Here is a 22166-nt window from a genome sequence, read left to right as displayed (position 1 = left end):
GGTACAAATTAATCTGGTGTAACTCAAGTTGTTAAAGTTGTTAAAGAAATCTGTGCTGTTGCCAGGGTTGACTACCCCTACAATTTCATCATAGTCAGTAAGGGGTAGGTTAATGACCCCCAACTGTTTCCAAGAATTTGTTTATTTAAATATTTGAATACCCCAGTCTTACTTTTGGAATCCATTAATAGTCCTATAAATCACACAGAGAGAATGTGAGTTAATGAGATATGAGAGAGGGTACTGAGGTGAGAGTGTAAGTGAGAGTGCAATGAACAATCTTTTCATTCCTAAAACAGTCTAACATCAGTCCCTGGGACCCAATGCCAATGGGGGAACACTACATACCCTGTGTTACATATTCTTGAAATTTAATATGTACTTTCACATTCACTGCCCAAAAAACAACATGTTTGCAATTGGAAAAAATAGTTTTTGACAGTTTTAGGGGCTAGGCAGTTAAGTAGACACTGATAAGCACTTGATTTAAAAAAATGAACACTGAACGCAGGGCAGCCTGAATATAAGGTAGGCTGTCAGAAAATGCACCAATAAATTTAGGTTAAAGATAAAAAAGTGCTCCCAAAATATAGACTGTAGAAATATGCAGATTTAGCTAGTACACACAACTTATTATGACCATCCTTTAAAAGCGTGCACTTCACAGCTCAGCTTGGAACACCCTTACATTACCTCTCAAAAAGAAAAAATCTTTGTCCCCAGGAAACTTAAAGTGACTGCATCAATTAAAGCCAATACCGGCTTACAAGCATCCTTTACCTCTGTAGTTTAACCAGTTGTACACATTTATGCGTCACTCAAGCAGCAAGCAACCTGGAAAGAAGATGTGTTTCTTGTTTAGCTCTCTGCTCTTCCATCTGGATCACAGCATGAGAGACTGTCTCTTTCACTGCAACTGAGCCATCTCACTGTCAGAATTAACCTTTGTCTTTTAGCAGAAAGGGTACAATTATGGAAATATGTAGTCCGTTGAAACACCAATCACATACATTAGATTTCATTTATGGACAAACTGTGTAAATTACAGACGAGTGGGCACCCTAGTGAATGGACTCCTATAGCCTTGGCTTGGCTCTCCCTTTAAGGTTAGTGGCTTTCTCTCCTCTGATACCTAAATCAGGCAAGTTTTTTTCTTCTTCTTCATTGCATGCATGGATTTGTAACTCTGTATAACCCTTGATAAAACCAGGACTTCAGTTCCACAAGTTCAAAGAAAATTCCTGGAGTGAATGTGCTACTGACTCAGAGAACTCGGAAACTGAGAGCTCAAATTATGATACATTGAGCCTGATTTTGGCGGACTGGTTAATCCGTCACAAGGGTGATGGATATCCAGTCCACTGAAATCTAAATCCCACAGAGGATAATGGGATTTGGATTTCCGCAGACAGAATATCTGTCACAGTTGTGATGAAGTAACCTGTCCGCCAAGTTCTAAATCATGCCCATAGTCTTCACACTTATTTAATCATAGCTGCCATGTTTCTCCCAGTTTCATGTGTGATGTGGTGCTCCAGTCCAGGTTTTTTTAATTGAATTCTGGGACTTGTAGTTCTGTTTTATAATGGAATGAACAAGATCGCAAATCATGAATTCAAACAAAAAACCTGGACTGGAGCAGCACATCACGCATGGAATAGTTAGTACATGTTGTACTAGCGAAGAATATAGAATCTGTTAAAAAGCGAGAGACTCCTGCTTCGAGACCAAGAGAACTCGCAGAGAGGTGGAAAACATCAAAACGGATCACCAAAGTGACACAACTTAAAGTCGAAAAGCAGACACTGCAAACATTGTACTATTATAAGTGTTGCAAGTACTTTCATTTTGGCTAACACGCTAACTACACAACCCATAAAGCTGTGCGGTGTCATAGCCTCGAATCGCCTATAGGTTGGGGGTTTGCCATGAGGACGTCGAATAAGGCGCGCGCATGTTCAGTGGATTGGCCGTACCCAGGGTTAGGAGCCCTCCGTGCAGATGTCACGCCTGGCTTCCTCGTTAGCAGTCATGGCACGGTCCTTACCAACCACGGTCCTGGGTACTATGGCCTTCGGCACCAGTTTGGATCAGAGTGGGAGCGCCCAAGTGGTGCAGGAGTTCATGTCGCGGGGGTTTGACCAGCTGGATACCGCGTTCATGTACGGCGGAGGCGAGACGGAGCGTGTACTGGGCGCAATGGGACTGGGGCCGCAAGGTAACGTACCTGCTGGCGCTTTTGGGCTCTGCGCGGTACAAGCTTCATTCCCAATCTAGCCCGAACCCTGTATGCTAAGGTTCAGTGCTTTGAAGCCTTAGCCCCGTGGCCGGAACTTGTTTTATTTAGTAAGAGCTGTAAATTTAGCTGCACACCACACACTCTTACTGACATCGCGTGAGTGGAAAGAGACTAGATACTGTTAGCACTTCCTCTCACAGTAGTTATATCATATCAGTCTTGAAGACAGACTGTTTTATTTTCTCTACGTTTTTATTACTTTTTCTGCGACAAAAACGTACAGCTGCAGGCCCCAGCTAGTTATGTACTTTGGACGACAGTGACAAAGTCCATCCCGGCCGATCTCCCCACCATCTATCCCGCGTACTTGCTCAGTACCATAAACGTTTAACTAAAAATCTTAGAATGGACGAACCAGCATGTTAACCAGTTTAGTGGAATATAATTTTAGGAAATACTAGAACTAGACATGCAGAGTTGTTCAAAGCTGCCAACTTACTGAAAAAACAAAACCTGCACGCCTGCTTCTCACGTTTCTTCCACCACACTGCTACATCCCTTAACGCCATAACCACGCCGCTGTGATCATCACGTATGACAGGGAAATACGTACCGTATAGGACCAAAAGAAACAGAACATGCTACAACTACACACCCTTCACAGTGTAGCACGCTGTCTACCCATGTAAGGAAGCGCTTTAGTACCCGCACATAGGGTTTGTAAGCACTATATAGATTTTACAGTACACTATTGTGATTAGAGCACTCAGTTTCCAAGATCCATGCGAGTGCCCTATCCAGTCCTGGCTTTTCTTTGCATTTGGGATGTGTACTCCTTTTTACATTATAAAATCAGTACAAATCTCAGAATGTTAGGTATAAACCGGGATTGGGTGAATGACTTGTGCACAAACTGAGGAAGCTTAAGAGCGCTGCGCTAAACCGTTAAAAAAAAAAAAAGTCCACCCGCAACTTTTCAGATCAGTTTTTAATTAAATATACAGGGACATGTTTTAGACTTTAAAAAGTTTTCAATCCGGCCTAGACACTTATCGTTCAGTACACTTATATTATCATAAGATGTAAACCGAGGGACGTCCACCATCTTACAATTTCGTATCCAGTAATTGTAAAAACGTGACCATATACTTCAAACATAACAGTATCAAACACACACAAATGATGGATGGAATGCAGAACCAATCAAACATTCAGCCCCCCCAGTCACAGATCTGGGTTTAATCCATCATTTCTTTTGCTCACCATGCCACCCCAGCTTGGACCCTGCCATATGCAAATCAGTCTTAACTCTGTTCCCCAAGGGAACAGTCCAGCCCGAACTGCCAGGCCAGGTCCTCCCTGGACCGGAAACAAGCATCCTGGGACCGGTCCCAGGATATCACCCTTCGTCAGCCAGGCTAGCTTGAATCCAGTGGCACAGTGAGTCCTGGACCCATATTCGGGAATACCCGGTGCACTTAAGGATTAAACCCAGATCTGTGACTGGGGGAAATTTTGATTTGCTCTGCATTCCACCCATCATCTGTTATTTTTTGTATTTGTCGCCCCAAGTGGGAAGGGAGTGCCCAGACGTGGGTCCCGTACTTGCCATGCCACCAGATTCAAGCTAGCCTAGCTGTTGAAGGGTGATAACCTGAAAGCGGTCCCAGAATACTTGTTTCTGGTCCAGGGAGGACCTGCCCTGGCAGTTCGGGCGGGACTGTTCTCATGGGGAACAGGGTAAATACTCTTTGGCATATGGTTGGGCCCAAACTGGAATGTCATGGCTAGCAAAAAAAATGATGGATTAAACCCAGATCTGTGACTGGGGGTGAATGTCATGGCAAGCAAAAAAAACTGATGGATTAAACCCAGATCTGTGACTGGGGGTGAATGTTTGATTTGTTCTGCATTCTGTCCATCATCTGTTGTTCAAACATAACAGTGGCAAAATATTCTTGTGGGCACCTACAACAGCTATCAGTCACCTTGAGTATCTCCCTAGAATCCATTCTCTCCCAGTCATCCTCATCCTCTGTATGTATCCCCTTGGTCCTCTAGTCATCAATAACATCATTAACATAAAATATGACCTGACAGCATACAACATTTTCATGAAAATTTCTTCCCTCTCCTGACATCCAAAGTCTAAAACATGGCTTGCACTTCTCCAGCCCAAATATCTGGCACCTATCTGAGAATTAACCCCCACGGAACAGAATTTCTCCTGTAGGCTAGCAGCTATTTCAAACCTTGCTCAACAACATGAACCTGGAATGGGTTCAAGCCCCAGATATTGACCACTGCTAGGTCGCTTAGATACCCTTTCAACACTGACCTAACCCACAGAGAACACTTCATTAAGCTCATGATGGCCTGTAACCAGCCCTGTCCACCAGATAAACCATACCTTCCAGAAAGCAACTTCAGAACTGCCATCCAAACCACTTGTATTTTTATGTATGGATAGTACAAGCACATTGTTTGCAGCTTCCCAGACTCTATATTGGCCCGATGTAATGTATCTTACGTGGTGCATCAATATTATCACTGGCCTGAAAATAATTCTACCACATTGCCCACAACCTTTTGGAACTTCACGGGCTCAACTTAACCAACCGGAATCATGTTTAAAACCTGCTTCATTTTTATAAAATCATTCCCATTGTTACTCTGTTGATCTGGCTGTTAGGACAAAGCGGGGGAGAGCGCAGGACATCAGTAAGTACAGGAGGCTGCAGCATATACTTGCAAATAAAACATGAGACCTCCGGGTAGCAACTACACTCAATTTTGTCACTCAGTGGGATAGTGCTGGTGACAACTCACAACTGCAAGGGAGATTAGCAGCATCCCCATGTCGAGCATGACACAACAGAAACACTTGTGTGACTCTTCAATTCAGCATTATTTGGACTCTGTAATCACAAGGTAGTGAAACGGGTAGTGTGGAGAGGAACTTACTTCCAGGAGCAGTTTATCTTAGTGTGGGTCTGAAGACTCCCACAGGAGTTCTAATCTTGCGAGAATGAGGCGGAAATATCAGGATACAAAGTTTTGCACAGTAGCCATGTTGTTGCATTTCAACATGGTACAGCCAGAAACTGGAAGCACCACCCGGACTACTTTGTAGAAGCCAAACATTGTTATCCATTTTTTTTTTTTTTTTAGTTTAGAGTCAACACAGATGGCATAGACATCCCGGAACAGCAGCGGTAGTGCAGAACTTACCTATGTCTTCAGGTCAGTGAGAAGGATAAAGTCTCTATCCTGGTCCACAGAATCTGTCTTCTAATAATGCAATATAAGTGCATCAAACAATGTAAATGATACTTGTGATGTAACCAGACTTATTTCTAATGCTACATACACCAGACATTGTATTTAGATGAATTTTAACAGTGTTTAGAAAACATGTACAATGCGAATGACAGAGAACTACTGAGAGAATTTCATTTGCAGAATTCAAGGGTGCAAATGAAACTTAAGCAAGTCAGTAAAGTGACAGCTGAACAAAGTAATCAGGAGAAACCAGTAACCAGTTGAGAGATGCCAAATCACAGCCTAGTGTGACTAAGTTTGTGCTTCGAGTTCTAACTCTCATTGAATCAGTGTTTTGAGTCGGTAAGGAAAAAAATAAGGAATACAATTTTTAGGTCTTTCCTCCCAAAAGCTCATGTGTTATGGCTGTGAGGGGTATTATTTACAATAAAAGTTTTGGAGCCTATCTCTTGCTTGGCTTCATTGTCACTCTTTGCTGCCTCCTAATTGGCCAGAATGGGCCAGGCATCACTATTTGTTTCTTTTGTGGAGCATGGACAAAGGACAGATTTCTTCCTAATGATTAGTGTCTGTCTGCTGCTCTTACTATGATCGAGGTACCATTTCTTCTTCCCCTCCCGCTTCCCCTTGTCAGTGGTGCATCTCCCCTTTCACTCCCACCCATTTTCCTTGTTTTCTCCTTCAGTTTACAGAATTGAGCTAACATTCTTAACATGCCCGCTTAAACTTGCCCATCTTGTCTACTCTCATACTTGCTGCTGTGCTCATGCTCTACCTTACCCTGAAACCGGTATGGTGCTTCATTAATCAGATGCTTTGGTTTCCTTAACCCCTTAAGTGAGCGCGTCAGCCATGGCCGATGCGCGCACTCTCTCCCCAGTGCGTCTGTCGGCTGACACTGAGGAGGGGTATAGAGTAATTCAATTACTTTGCTTTTAACTTGGGCTGCTCAGGAAGAGCCTCTTGTGTAGCCCAGTGCTTACTTTTTTAGATCTGGCATTAGCCAACACCTTTTGATTTTACTAAAATAATACATCTAAAATATAATATATATCACAAAGGGAAGTAAACACACCCAAGAAACTTACAAAGAAAATCAAGGACCAAGCAGACAGAAAAGTCTCATACACTTTTACAACCAATTAGAGAGACTATTGAAAAAATAAATCATCAAAAGCTGGGAAATGTTAACACTTGAAAAAAACATAGAAGTGGAAAGAGTCCCCAGCGGACTCAGGATCTTTACTCTTCCTAATCATCCAGACACAAGACCTGAAATGTTGGAAGAGTGGGGACAAAACAGCATTCAGTGTTCAAGAAATAGGATGTTGATTATCGTGAAATATACGAAAATAGACATTGAAGAAATACACACATTAATCAAGGAAGCTGAATCACAAGTACAAGCAGTAAAACGAGGGAGAAAGTAATAAAATGAGTATCGTGGAAACAAATCTTGACAAACATGAGGCAGAGATTGAAGGATGTAAACAAATAAAGTTCACAAGGAATGAACACAGCTATGCAAATGGCAAGATTTTAACATTTGCAAAACGTTATTAGCATATAAAAAAACTATTTTGCTCTGGACAAGCCAAGGCAACAACATCATTAAGTGACACAATGGGCAAATTAGATGTTGAACAAAGTGAGGGGGAAGGAACATCAGGACCTGTTACTAAGAGAACCTTTTTAGACGAAATTATATTGATGTATACAGATCAACGGACGCCCAGAGGAACGGGACGTGGTTGAGGAAGAAGTCAATCATCACCCAGACCAGAAAACAGAGGAGGACAAGAAGTGGGAGAAAAAAGGAAATATCAGCTACACAGCCAACAGAAGAAATTATGAATGCTATGATGGAGAATCAGGAGCAGAACCTAGTGGTTAATCTTTCCAGTTATCAACTCACTGAACAAGAGATAAAACCACTGAATAAGGATCTGACCTTTTGCCCAGAGAAACATTACAACTAAATGGGTACTAAAAATGATGTCTTCAAGTTTATGCGCAAAGTAAAACTGGCCAAGTACTACTCCCAGAATTATTCCAAAAGCCAAAGAATCGGGTAATGAAAAAACTCTGGACATTGATTTAACAATTGCACAGAAAACAGATATTAAGACAAGGTACGATCTCTTAAACAATCTTGAGTTTGAACTCGCAGAGACTCAAGTACTAGAAAAAATTGACATTTGCACAGATGGCCACAAATATGGCAATTTGAAACCAAAATCGAAATTCTACCCTATGCTCGCACCAGGCAATAGAATTGACACCTTCTCTGACTTGGTGATGGCTGACTTGGATAAATTAGAAAATACACAGAAGAGCAATGGTGAATTTTTTTTTTAACCAAAAAAGAGAATTATTGATGGAAAACAACATATCGGAGATATAACCTGCTGATAAGGGAGGTAATATTATCATCCAAACCAAAATGGACTACGTGGAAGAATCTTATAGACAACTTAATGACAATACAAACTATGAAATTGAATAATAACCCTATTAATGACTTGACCATAGCATTTTAGAACAATTTAAAGAGATGGCATAGGGACTCGCTCATTGATGATGAAGAACTACAATTCCCAGGAAATTATTCGCCAATCACCCTCACAATTTACTTCTTGCGCAAGATCCACAAGACACTTAACAAGCCACCAGGAAGCCTATCGTATCAAGCTGTCGATCATTGTGTGAAAAGATTTAAACTTATATTGACTATTACGTAGCACCACTTATAACTACGCTTAACTCATATATTAAGGACACAGGTGACTTCTTAAGAATTTTGAATGAAACTAACTGGCAGCAGGGGTACATATTAGTCACCATCGATTTAATATCCCTGTATACTTCCATTAAACACACTACTGGATTACAGGCTATTGGGTGCTTTTTGAAGTAGAAAAACACCAAAGCTCTCAAACACTTAATTATGTTATGGGAAATTTTTGACTTGTCTTAAAAACAATATTTTTCTATTGAACCATCAGTAATATGCCCAGATATGTGGTACAGCTATGGGAGTTTATTTTTCTCTGAGTTATGCCAACCTTACAATGGATTGGTGGGAAAGAGAAGTGGCATGGATATAGGCCAATTAAATCTATGTGGAGAATATTGAACTATGGCTTAGTTTCAAAGACAATCTCTTCATCATTTGGTCAGGCACATAAAATCAATTTAAAGAATACTTCAACATTCTCCATAGCAATGTGGATTGAAAATCACTTGCAATGTAAACAAGAAACAGATTGATTTCTTGGATGTGAAAGCATATGTGAACAATGACAAATCAGAGTCAACCTTGCACAGAAAACCTACAGCGACCATTAGCATTCTTCATGGAACGAGTTTCCATCCACGACCACTGATTAGAACCATTCCTTTTGGGGAATTTCTCAGAATCAGACATTACTCCAATGATGAGGACTTGTTACATCACTTCAACATAAGGGAACAGAGATTCCAAGCAGGGGGGTACCCAAGAGCTACATAAATCAAGGAATGAAAAGGGCTAGAGAAACCAATCGTCAACAGATCCTATCTCCAAATAGGGGGAGGAAACGAGTCAATGAACAAGAAGACCTAATTAGAATTATATTGACTTACAACAAAGAAAACCAACATATTTATAACATCTTCAAAAGATACTGGCATATGATCAATAAAGATTTGGACATAAATTGGGCACTAACCCCAAAATCGCATCGTAAAGTTCCATCATTACAAGACAGATTTGTCAGGAGCCATTTCGTGCTTTCCAAACAACAATCGTGGCTTGAAAAGAAAAGTATTGGGTTTGTGAAGTACAAAAAATGTAAAGCCTGCAAATGGTGAAACACATGAAGAGAATCAAGTACTTCAGAGGCCACAAAATCAAAATAAATGGAAGATTAACACGTGACATGAATTATGTGGAATGTGTCATTGAATGTCAATGTGGTCTAAACTATGTAGGATGCACCATATGTCCACTAAAGAAAAGGATACTAGAACATATTCAAGCTGTTCAGAAGAGAGATCTGAGTTGGCAAAACATAACCTCCAACATTCTATAATTGAATGGAAAACGATCAGATATCATGGAATAGCGAATGTGCCTAAAAATGAGAGAGGAGGGGATAGAGAATTGAAATTGAAGAGACTAGATTCATGCTTTATCATCAGATTATAGACCAAGATACCATATGGACTCGATGGTGCCAAAGAACTACATGTACACTTATTCGGTTGGGTGGATACACCTCATTATACAGTTCAAAACAACGCAGGATGTGGGGTAGTCCATCAATATATGATGTGACCAACTTATTAGCTCTAATGTAAAACACGGGGCAGGCAAATGCATTTTAAACATTTAGATTTGAATCCAGCTATGCTCTTAGTTTGATCCCATACAATGTAAATAATAATAATGGCCTACCACCCCATTGAATAATCCCTTTAAGTGGTACATGTGGATAATAATCAAACAGAGATGAATTTTGATAGATTGACTATATTGTTGGGTGTAACTATGATTACTTTAATAACATGACAAGTGGTGAATTTACACATTAAGGTGGAAGTCACTATAGTAGTAAATCACTGTGGTTTATGTATAGCTATGACCTTCAAAAAAAGACTTAGCATAGAGCGAACCCCAAGCCATATGTGCATCAGCATACATGAGCAGTAAGCCCCAAAATTCCGTTTGTTATTATCTGTACTAGTCCTGTGCTGATGTACAAAAATATGATCACTTTGAAGAGAAAGTATACAGGTGCAAATATTTATCTGATGAGCGACTATTGAGAATATTGCTACATTCGATCTGCCCAGAAACCATAGAATCAGCATTAGTTAATCATATAGCTTAATGTTGGGATACATGCTAGCACTGAACTGTAATTAGGCATTTACAACACATTGTAGAAAAACAACAGGCATTAGTAGATACAAGCTGGATATATTTTGCCTAGCCTGGCCTCATGACACTAGCTGGGATAACGATTGAGGTCTCATCACACATACATATAAAAAAGTATGGAATTGTAAAAAAAACTTTCTGCTTAATGATGTATAAAATGATTACAGTGACAATGTGCAAAATAGCTAAATTTAATTGATATGATTTGCTCCAAATTACATTTTTATTTAAAATGCAATCTATTTGTTTTTTTTAAATTGCACCACCATTCCCAGAATGCCACCTGACGGATACTCTGGGCATATGTATGTACAGTGGAAATCAAAGGGGGACTCATACCTTGAGCAAGACTTGTGGTCAAAACGTGTTGGTGTGGATTATTGGTGCTGAATAAAGGAACTTGGATATAACTTGGATCCCTGGAGTGTGACGTTTTCCTTGATGCAAAATATGTAGGGACTTTGTGACAGCTCTCTTCACTCAATGGTCTGTTGTTAGGTCATTCACATTTTGCTTCTTTCTGCCCAGTACAGTTTAAGGCTTGGGGCAATGGGTCGGCCTACTTAAGCCTCTGGTTCACTTTAAGTGACTGCAGTTTGCTTTCACAAGGTGCACATCTGCACACAAGACAGTCTCTTTTGTGCCAGAGTCACCTGATGTGATAGTAGGACAGTGCTGACAGGGCACATTCCAACTTTCAATTCCTGTTTCCTTCCAGTGCTGTTGTAAATTTCTTTTGAAATGGATTGCTGGTATTCCACAGCATACCATGCTGTGTGTTCCTGAACCCTGTTTACCTATGGTTCTCTGATAAACTTTACCCAAGAAGAAAAACGAACTTTATGATGTTTAATTTCCAGCACACTTATCACAGTGTTATTTAAACATAGGAGGGGTGTAATTTGAGATTTGGTATCCAATATTTTATACTGTGAACCCTCTTTCCTTTCTTCTTTCCATCTTCTTTGTTTCCTTTTTTCTTTTTTCATTTTCTTTCCTTCTCTTTTGGCTTATTTTATATTTTTTTTTATTTCTTTTTGCTTATTTTACTTTATTTTTTTATTTTCTTCTTTGCCGTCATTTCGTTCCTTTTTTGCATTCTTATTTCTTGGCATTCTTATTTCTTGCCTTTCCTTACCATTTAAAAAAAAAAAAAAAAAAAATTCCTTTTTTAGGGTCGAGCCTGCAAGTGCATGCGCTAGTGCATGTGTCTTACTTGTGAAACTGTGTTGTACAGTAAAAGGCTGCCACACTGCAATCTAAAACAATCTGGCCCACTGCCTGCCCCACACCAGTCCGGAACAGTCTGTCCCACTCCAATCCGCAATACTCCAACCTGCCCCACTCCAAAACAATACAACCCATTCCAATCTACCTCACCCCAATCCAATCTGCCCCACTCCACTCTTTCCCACTCCACTCTTTCCCACTCCAAATTGCCACACTCCTAATCCAAAACACAGTCCCACTCGAATCTGCACCACTCCAATCCAAACCCAAATAACTGACTCCAATCCAAAATAATCTGCCCAATCCACCACACCCCACTCCATCCCAATTCACCCCACTCCATCCCCCACAAATCCACTCCACCAAGCCAGTCCACAACAGTCCAATTCAGCCCAGTTCAATCTACTCCACCAGTACACCCCACCCTAATCCGATACACCCACCCCACTCAGATCCACCGCTACCCAGTCCACTGCACTCCAGTCCAATACACCCACAATACCCCAATCCATCCCACTCCAATGCAATCTACTACAATCTATCCCACTCCAGTCCACATTAATCCACCCCACTCCAGTCCAATCCACCCACTCCAAACTACTTTAATCCAATCCAGTCCCCCTCTCAAACCACTCCACCCCACCATAACCCACCTCACTCAATCCAGTCCACCCCACTCGGTCTGATCCCCCTATCCGATCCCCCACGCCAATCCAGTGCACCACACCCGCCCCAATCTGATCCACCCCATATCAGTCTGATCCATCCCAATCTGATCCAGTCCTCCCCACGCCAATCCAATTCACCTCATCCCCACTTCAACCCACCCCCTCCAGTCCACCCCACCCCATTTCAATCCAGTCCAATTCACCCCATCCCAGTTCAGTCCACCACACTCCAATCCATCCAGCCTACCCCACACCAATCCATCTACCCCACTCCAATCCACCCCAAACCAACCCAACACACTCCACTAAAATCTAGTCTATCCCACTCTACTTCAATCTTCCCCACTGTATCCCATTCCACCCCACCCCAGTTCAGTCCTCCTCACTCCGCTCCAATCCATCCCACTCAAATCCAGACCACCCCACGTCAATCTAGTTCACCCTAGGCCATTCCAGTTCACCTGCCCCCCCCCCACTCCAACCTACCCCCTCTAGTTCACCACACCCCTATCCACCTCACTTCAATCCACTCCAAATGCACCACTCCACCCAAGTTTAATCTACTGCACTCCAATCCATCCAGCCTACCCCACTCAATTCAATCCACCTCACCCCAATCCAATCTAGTCTATCCCACTGCAACCCACCCCAGGCCAATGCGCCACCCTATTTCAATCCACCACCATCCACCACACCCCACCCCACTTTACTTCAGTGCACCCAAATGTATCCCAATCCACCCCACTTCAGTTCATTCCACCCATTCTACTCCACTCCATCCCACCCCAATCAAGTGAGTCCACTTCACCCCACCCCAATCCATTGACTCCAGCCCAATCTGATCCACCCAACTCCAATCCACCCACCCCATTCCACCCCAGCCCGAATCGCTCTAGTCCAAACCATCCACCCCCCTCAAATCCACCTGATCCAATCCACCTCACCCCATTTCAGTACACCACACTCCAATCTATTCCACACCAACCCACCTCACTCTGTCCCAGTCGAATCCACCCCACCCCATTCTACTCCAGTCCAATCCACACTACTACTTCAGTCCACTCCAACTCACTTCACCCTATTCCACCCCTGTTTGAGGCACTCTGCCACTGAAGCCTACTCACTTCTACTCAAATCTGACACCCTACTCCACTGTACAACACTCCAACAGAACCACTTTACAACACTCTACTCCCCCACTCCACTATGACACTCCATGCCACTAACTTGTAGCGATGCTGAACAGCTGTCACACTGGTGTACAACATGGCAAAACACATTGCCAAAGCCAGTAGTTCTTGTATAGGCAAGATCTATTGGCTTATTTAATGCTTGTTCTTTCTTTCCTTTCTGTTTTGCCTACTTTGCTTCTTTTTTTTTTTTTTCTTTTCTTTTCTTCTTTTCTTCTTTCTTTTCTTTTTCTTTACCTTTTATGCCCTCTTCTTGCTTTTTTGCCAGCTTTCTTTCTTCTTTGCCCTTTGTTCCTCTTTGCTCTTGCTTTCTTTCCTTTTTTCTTACCCCTTCCTTTTGCCTTGCTTCCCTTTTTTCTCCCTCCCTTCCTTCTTTCTTGCCTGTCTAACTTGTTTTCCTTCCTTCCTTTGTATCTTGCCTTAGGTCGGTCTTAACCAAGACCTTTTGATTTTACTAAAAGTAAGTGTGACATAGTTACTTTTAGGCGTTTCAGCTAGACTTGACCCACTAGTCTGTAATTGTGCCATTCACATTTGTTTTCACCCACTCCATTTTATATCAAGGGCCACTTCAGTCATTGATTGACTTCACTAGGAGTTACAGCATGCTGGCGTTTCACTAGGAGCACTGCCACACTCAAGGTAGTAGCCTTCAGTGCCTGGTGTACCATGGTAATGTGAACTCTGTTTTCAGACCAGAATAATACTTTTGCCTTTAGCCGTTGTGTCTTTTTTTCTTTTTGTTTGTTTAAGATTTAATGAGGGCCCGGTAGCTTCCCAGACAAAGTTTTGGGAAAAACCATGACAAAACAAGAAATGCCTAAAGGCTAGTGGTAAACACCAGACCTATTAGCTTCACCAATGGTTGTTTTTCTTGTTGTAATAGCAATCAGTGCGCAGTCTGTCCTGATGTCATTACTCGTAAATTGAAAATAAAATAAGGCGATGGGCTTGTTATACTTTCACTGCATCAGTTCTTTAGGGTATATCTCCGCCCGAGCACTGATTGAGTTGAGGAGGTATCACTGGAAAGGGGAGACTCTTCCCTTTCAAATGGTATGTCTGCCCAATGGATCCCTGGCAGTGGATGACTATAAGAGAGCGGTCCCCAAACAGGAATTGACCCACTAGACACCAGAGATATGGGGGAACAGCCCCATTACCGAGTGCTTGTGCTCCAACTGAACCACACCAATATTCAGTCTTTAGGTATGATTACCCCATTCTGCCACCCACCTGGGGAGGGGGGGCAGAAAGCCCACTAGCCATGTCCCACCTCAAAAAGGGGCAGACTGATACCCTACACCTCAGACTGGTAGATTGGAGGCTTGCCCCAATCTGAAAGCCCACTAGACACCAGGGAAACAGAAGGCAAAAACACCTGGCGTGGGAGCTACCTACCATGGGCATAGCCATACCCTCACTCCAAAAAAGGCTCAACAGTCTGCCTTCCCGGGGGGCGGATGGTGGTGATCACCCCGGCCTGTAAGGGGAGGCAGAAAGCCCAAGAGGCACCAAGAATAATGAAAGGAATAAGAACCAGCATTGGCAAATCCAATAGGTTTCACCTCTGCGAAATGTATTGGTTTTGTGAATGTTTTTTTACATTTTTATTTATTTATTTGTTTTTTTTAGACATGTTCCACAACAGCGCAAGGTGCTGTACAGCATGTCCTTAAGTTTATTTAAAAAAAAAAAAAAGCACTCTGACACTCCAAGTGTAGATCGCATCCTATGGCTTTTTTTTTATTAATTTTTTTTTTTTTTTTTTTTTTACTTTAAGACATGCTGCACAGCAGGTCAAGCTGTTGTGTAACATGTATATACATTTTTTTATTCATTTTTTATTTAAACCAATAGATTTCGCAGAAGCAAAACCTACTGGCTTTGCCAGTACTTACTTTTTTTAATACAAGAGATTTTGCAGGTTTTGTCAATGTTTTTTTTTAGACATGTCACGCAGCAGTACTGCATGCCTTTAAAATTCTAGGCCATGAGCAACATTGGGCACCTTTTATAGCGCTTTATTTTTTTATTTTTTATTAATTTTTTTACTTTAACTCATTAAAAAACAACGTAGCTAATAAATTTTGCAGAAGCAAGACCTGTTCGCTTTGGCAATGCTTGTTTGTGGAATCGGTCCTCGGTTTTGTTGTAGGTAAGCAGGGAGCTGGGCTTTCTTGTTAAGATAGCAATTGCCAGGACGTTGTTTTGTGAAATGTTATTTGTAGCTGTGAAGCACATGCAGTAGCATTAGTAATACAATCTCACTCTTAATTGGGAAATTGGTGGTTGGAGAGAGTCTCGTAAAACTTTGCCTAATATCACATATTTTCCTTGCATTTGTGTGACACAAACTTCCAGAATCCGCAGGGATACAGAAAATTCCTACCGACCAGTGCCCCCACCCTCAATTTGTCCAGATTAAAAATGCAACCACGCTTGTGTGGCTGGGCCTAGTGCCCATGAAAAGAATGGATTCAACTAGGGTCAGTAGTAGTCCTTGCCGGGGACTCACTCCCATTGACATTGGTCTAATCTGTTTCTTGGTTTGATCATTTTATAACTAGGTTTCTCTCATTCCCATTTTTCACTCTTTATATTTTACTGGATGACTAGCTTTATACACAAAGAAAAACCATTGTAAGGTACAACTTAGTTGTTGACTCTGTTTACCTGGGGTTCTTGGACAACCTACAAACCAAATATATGCCTGTAACCAGAAGAGTCTAGTGGATTTAATGGTATATTGTTAGTGGTAATTGGCCATTGCGAAAAGTTACAGATGAAAACATTGTTAAAAATGGCTATTTTTCCCTACTCCTTTTCAATATATATATATTTTTTTCAACAGTTAGTTTCTTTGAGAAAATCTTGAGGGATCTACAGAAATTACCAGTTGCTGAATTGAGAATTGTTGGACCTGGCCCCTCATGCAGGGTTATCCCAAAACGTTTGCTGCCGCCTTCCTATTTTTTCTGACCTGTTATTGTTGGCTTATGGACTCTGGGCACTTTACCACTGCTAACCAGTGCTAAAGTGTATATGCCCTCGGTCTAAAATATATTGGTGATTGGTTTCTCCATGATTGGCTTATTTGATTTTATAGTACGTCCCTAGTACAACCACTTGCTAGGCCCAAACCTTCCCTTTTGTTATATGTAACTTACTGCTAAAGTAGGCCCAAGGCATCCCCATGAGCAGGGTGCAGTGTATTTAAAAGGTAGGACGTGTACTGGTGTGTTTTACATGTCCCGTTCGTGAAATGCTGCTAAATTCGTTTTTCATTATTGTAAGGTCTAACTCTCCCAAAGGTTACCTTGGTGATTGCCTTGAAATATCTTTTAAGTGTAATTTCCCACTGGGAGCAGATTGAGATATTGAGTTTGGGGTCTCTGAACTCCCAATTAAAAAATATATCTTTGGTGAAATTGGTTTTTGAATTGTAAGTTTGAAAATGCCACTTTTAGAAAGTGGCATTTTCTTGCTTAACCAATCTGTATCTCTGCCTGTCTGTGGAATACATGTCTCAGTCAGGGTGATAGTTGGGCTGTTTGTGAATTCACTCTAGACAGTCACAAAAAGGGAACTGAGGTGTGCCTTGCATATCCGGGTGGGTCTTACTGAGCTAGAGTGGAGGGAGGAGCTGACACCTGCACCTGATTAGGCTATGCGTGTCCTCACACAAAGCAGTCTCCAACGCCCTGGAGTGTGTCTGGGGCCAGGGAAGGGAAAGGCAGGGTCTTGTGCAATACAAACACTTCTCTTTGAAGTTTGCTTACCTCAAAAACAGAAATGGATATAAGGACTGGATCTCTGACACCACATAGTTAGAATCCCTGTGGACCGAGGACATTCTTCCAAGAAGAAGAGCTGGATGCTGTAGGAGGGGCTGCCACTCTGCCTGTGTCTCTTATGTGCTGTCATGCTGCTTGTGTCCTGGGAGTGAGCAGACTTGACTTTGCTTTCTACATCCTGCTTCCAAAGGCTCTCCAAGGGCTTGGACTGAGTTTGCCTCCTGTTAAACTGTCTCTGGGACATTAAAGACTTCATCTGCCAGCACCTAGACTCTCTTGCTGAGAGTCCAGACTTGCCAAGTGGTGCCAAATTCAGTTCCTGGGCCCTTGAGACTGAGTTCTGGTGCAACCAAGAAGAACCAGGCACATCGACTTCAGACCTGGAGCCGCTCTCTGACTCCCTGATGCTGCCTGCACCGGAGCCGTGGTCCCCGCTGAGTGCAACAAGCACAACCTGCAATACAGGCAAGCCGCTGCAAACCTCCAAAATCCTGCCACAGAGTGAGCTCCTGAGTGCTGTCACCGACGTCCACGTCCATGACACCTGACTCAGTCTCAGCACCTGTGGCCCTCTGGTATCGCGACATCATGAAGTTGAAGCCTCGCATCTTGACCTGCTAGATTCATCGAACCCCCCGTGCCTGTAGGCAACTGACACCTCGCTACTGACGCGGTATCACTTTCCCTGCAACCGTAATGAACTGATGCCTCATCTCCCCTGCTTAGCAGTAAGGAGCCAATGCCACCCCGTCTCCAGCGAAGCCTGTGAGGGTCCCTACTTGGACAGGGTGCAAACGATGGCCCAACTGGAGACTCCATTTCTAACAAGAAGTGTCTACTTTTCAGGATGTATAGCATTCCAGTATCACCCATCGGTTTCCCACCAGTTTTCACCCCAAACTGGAAGTATGATGAAAGCAGGAAAAATTAGGAAAACTTGGCTACTGCTTTAAAAAATGCCATAACTGAGGTAAACAATTAGTTTTTATTTTATTCAGCGCTGCATGTTCCTAAAAGCTGGGAAGATGGTGACTTTAGCACAGCGAACCTATTGTTGTTGTTGTCGTTATTCGGAAGAAAAAAGCAGGCACTTTTTTTGTTTTTGCAAAGTGCTTATTTTTCCTTTTTTTTTCCACAAACAAATGTGAAATGTAGCTATATTTTGCCTATTTTCTCGGTCGGGGAAGTCCACAAACCCTGGGTACTGTTGGAATCCTCATGGTGTTGGTGGGGAAACTTATGTTGAAAAATGTATGAAGGCCTAAGCACAAAGTACAGCAGACAGCCAAAAAGGGCTCAGCAGTTAAGGGGTTAATTTCTGTAGCATGCAACTCTTAGGTCTGTCATGTTGCACTTGATTGCTAAAATTTATGTTCAAACATCATACATCTTTCATGTGCGTTCATTAACATCTGTAAACACGGAAGCCAGTCTGATGATTTCTGATGGACCTACCGACACAGAGCTGATTCCCACAGCCACTAAGCCCGGTCTTTGAGGAAAAAGGCATATCAATTATGACATGGAGTTTAGCTGGCCTTGGGAGGAAATTAGACGATACTGATTGGTGTTCGTACATCAACACCCAAGATATGTCTTTTTCAAGAAACATGGGCTGAAAAGCTGATTACCCTAGATGGGTTTCTTTCCTTTAATGTGGCTGCTCAACCCTCCACAAAACCGACGGGTCGAGCCAAAGGAGGACTTCTGATGTTAATAAACAAAACTGTGCAGTGCACATACAAGACTCTAAAGTTTGATAGCCCAGACCTGATGGGGCTACAAATCACGTTCCAACAGGATTTTACCATAATTTTTGTCAATGTTTATGCCAGTTCGGTTTCGCGAGGGGTTGAGTCCCAAGTTTTAAAACAGCTTTTTGATTTTTTAGATACCTTACAATCAACCTCTTATCTAATAATAGCTGGGGATGTAAATTGCACTTTTGAACCCTCTGTGATACTAACTGGTCTCACAGAGGATGAAGATCAAACATGGGGGATTACACAGCTGACTAGTGATAACAACTGCCCTAATTCCCGTGTAGCTATCCAATTGGCATCCCTTTGTTTGAAACATGGTCTCAGGGCATGCAATTCCCGCATGCCCTCTGACCTGGATACTGCACCCACTTTCAAACGTGGTTCAATTACAAGCGTAATCGATTATTTCCTAGTGGATGTGAGATTGTGGCCCTTTTTGAATGATATGGAAGTGGATGTTAGAACCGAAAGTGACCATTATCCCTTGCTACTCTCTATGTCTGGCGATGTTTTTGGTAGGACCCTGAACAAACAAACTACTTTGGTCCCCATTCCTACCATGAACATCACATCTACAAAGGTCAAGTGGCCAAAGGTCCAGTCAAATCCCTACCTGCTAAGCGAGATTTATCAGGCTTTCATAGATATCCTTGCTCCATACAGTGACCATGATTCCAATGATATCCCCTTCTTATCCATACATGAAAATATGATCATTAGAATACAACGTATATTCTATAGGAAGGTTGGGGCAAGACACCAAGGAGCTACTTCTAGCTCATGGTTTGACGAGTCCTGCCATACGGCCAAGAAAGGATTAAAAGGTGCCCTCATGGAAGGAATCCATGGGGAAATACTACTAGCTAGACGTATGTATTGCTACATACACTACGTGCATGTGGCAGCACTACGTGCAAGGTAAACAGTGGTGCAGAGTGTGGACCATTGGCCTCTGCTTTCATTGGCCTTCGCTTCCATTTTTGTTCACGACTCCATTTTGTCGAGTCTGGTTCGGTGCGTAAGGCACTGTTCTGTGTTTTTCCACAAGCTTCGGCAAGCTGAAGGGTGGGGTGTTTTTCTGCTCAACTTCGCTCCATCTGCCTGGTACGAAGGGCGCTATTTACATTCCACGAGCTATCAGTTAGAACAACAGGGGGATGCGCCTGTACACAAGGAGGAATGCAAGCTTCACCTTGGAGTCCTCTCCTGGGAACTTGGCCCGTTCTGAGGAGACGTCTCGAAGGGTGAACAAGGTACCGCCGATTGCACAATTTGTAAAGGAGGGGGTCTTTTTCTAGAAAAGACTCCTGGGCGTTAGTAGATACTATAAAAGTTGGGGGCCTGGATGGGCTGGTGTAGGAACTCTCTTCTGGGTTGGACGCAACGCCAGGAGGACTGATTGTCCCGAACAGAGGCTCCCTGTGCCAGCTGATTTGGGTTCCCCAGCTTTGTGTACGGCGGAGGGATGCAGACGCTCTTTTCGGTGAAGCTTTTCAATTTATTAAGTGTATTGTGTGTGCGCGCGTAGTATGTACTTATTCTTGCAGTCATTTTCATGCTATTGAGCATTGAAGTATATTGTGTGTGCGCGCGTAATATGCACTTATTCTTGCAGTCATTTTCATGCTATTGAGCATTGAGGTATATGGTGTGTGCTTGTATTATATGCACTTACTCTTGCAATTATTCACAGAGTGCTTATATCTTTATCATTATTCTCATGTTATTCTCCTGATGTGTGTATATATATATATATATATTAGTGTGGTTTGGTTTTGCTAGCTGAGAACTTGCCCCTTAAATAAACTTGATTATTCTACTTACGAAGGTGTTTGAGAGTGATTGCTTTACATTGTGCCTTAAAATATCCTGAAGTGCATAGTTTTGATATTCTGAAGAGTAAAGCAGCACAACGTATCTATAAAGAATCCATTACCCGAGCAAAGAAAATCTGGGAAGACACTACCTGGCAGGAGTTGTTGGATGCTACTCAATCCAACAACAATAAATTGTTTTGGGAATTGTTAGGTAAGCGAGAGAAAGAGGGCAGGATTGGTGTGAGAAGCCATATACAACCAGAAAGATGGGTCGAGCATTTTTCAGGCCTATATGGAAAAATTGAGACCCCCGCAAATTCAGTTACAGGGGAAGCAGGCCAAGATTTTCTCTCTCGTCCTGATGAGCATCACGGGCAAGCTCCCCTCGTAAGGGGCCCACTGGATTCTAAGAGCCATATCTGCTTTACTACCAAAGAAACAGCCAACGCAATTAGTACGCTAAGACTTAGGAAAGCTCCGGGTCCAGACAAAATTCCGGGGGATCTTTATTCATTAGAGCCAATATTTTGGACCTGGTACATCAACACACTCTCCAATAAAATTGCTGAAGGGGGGCAGATTCCCACGACATGTAAGGGTGCAGAAATTATCCCCATCCATAAAAAGGGTAACTCAAACCTCCCAACAAACTATAGACCAATCAGTCTAATTGATAATATCCAAAAAATATTTGCCAAGCAACTCCTAGGTAGATTAACCCATTGGGCCAAAGATCAGCACATTCTTTCCCCTCTTCAAGCTGGATTTCGATCAAGGATCAGTACAGTAGATCAGGCCTTTAGATTGGCCATTCTGTACTGGAAATAAACAGCCCTGGCAAAACAACCATTATACATCGCTTTTGTTGATTTGAGATCAGCATTTGATTTAGTCCCGAGGGAAAAGTTGTGGGAGGTGCTACAAAAAATAGGGACTCCGGCCAACCTAATCCAACTTCTGAAGCGGTTGCATGAGGACACATATGTGCAGGTGAGATGGGGAAACTCAGGCGAACTAACTGACAAAATCCCCATAAATAGGGGTGTTCGCCAGGGTTGTGTGTTGGCACCATTTTTATTCTCTATTTTTATCAATGAGGTTGTACAGGTTTTAATGATGTGCCAGAATGACGCCCCCACCTTATGCGCCCAAAAAATTCCAATCCTTCTTTTCGCTGACGACTCTCTCCTTATTTCTAAATCTCCGATGGGCCTCCAAACTCTTATTAATAGATTTAACTCCTTTTGTCAAGATCA

The 22166-nt window shown here is 42.4% G+C and overlaps 1 protein-coding gene across 1 annotated transcript in view; it reads left to right on the top strand.

Annotated features, from left to right (window-relative positions):
- Positions 1–1935: 1935 nt before the first annotated feature.
- LOC138300578 (aflatoxin B1 aldehyde reductase member 2-like) overlaps positions 1936–22166 on the top strand; it is a 209846-nt gene continuing 189615 nt past the window's right edge. Inside the window, exon 1 of the mRNA XM_069240150.1 lies at positions 1936–2218. Within this exon, the coding sequence (XP_069096251.1) occupies positions 2002–2218 (217 nt within the window). The 5' untranslated portion in view covers positions 1936–2001. The remainder of the gene's footprint in view (positions 2219–22166) is intronic.

This window comes from Pleurodeles waltl, chromosome 6 (assembly GCF_031143425.1).
Source record: "Pleurodeles waltl isolate 20211129_DDA chromosome 6, aPleWal1.hap1.20221129, whole genome shotgun sequence".
Taxonomy (NCBI): Eukaryota; Metazoa; Chordata; class Amphibia; order Caudata; family Salamandridae; genus Pleurodeles; species Pleurodeles waltl.
Note: the sequence above shows the minus strand (reverse complement) of the source record. Positions and strands in the feature narration are given on the sequence as shown.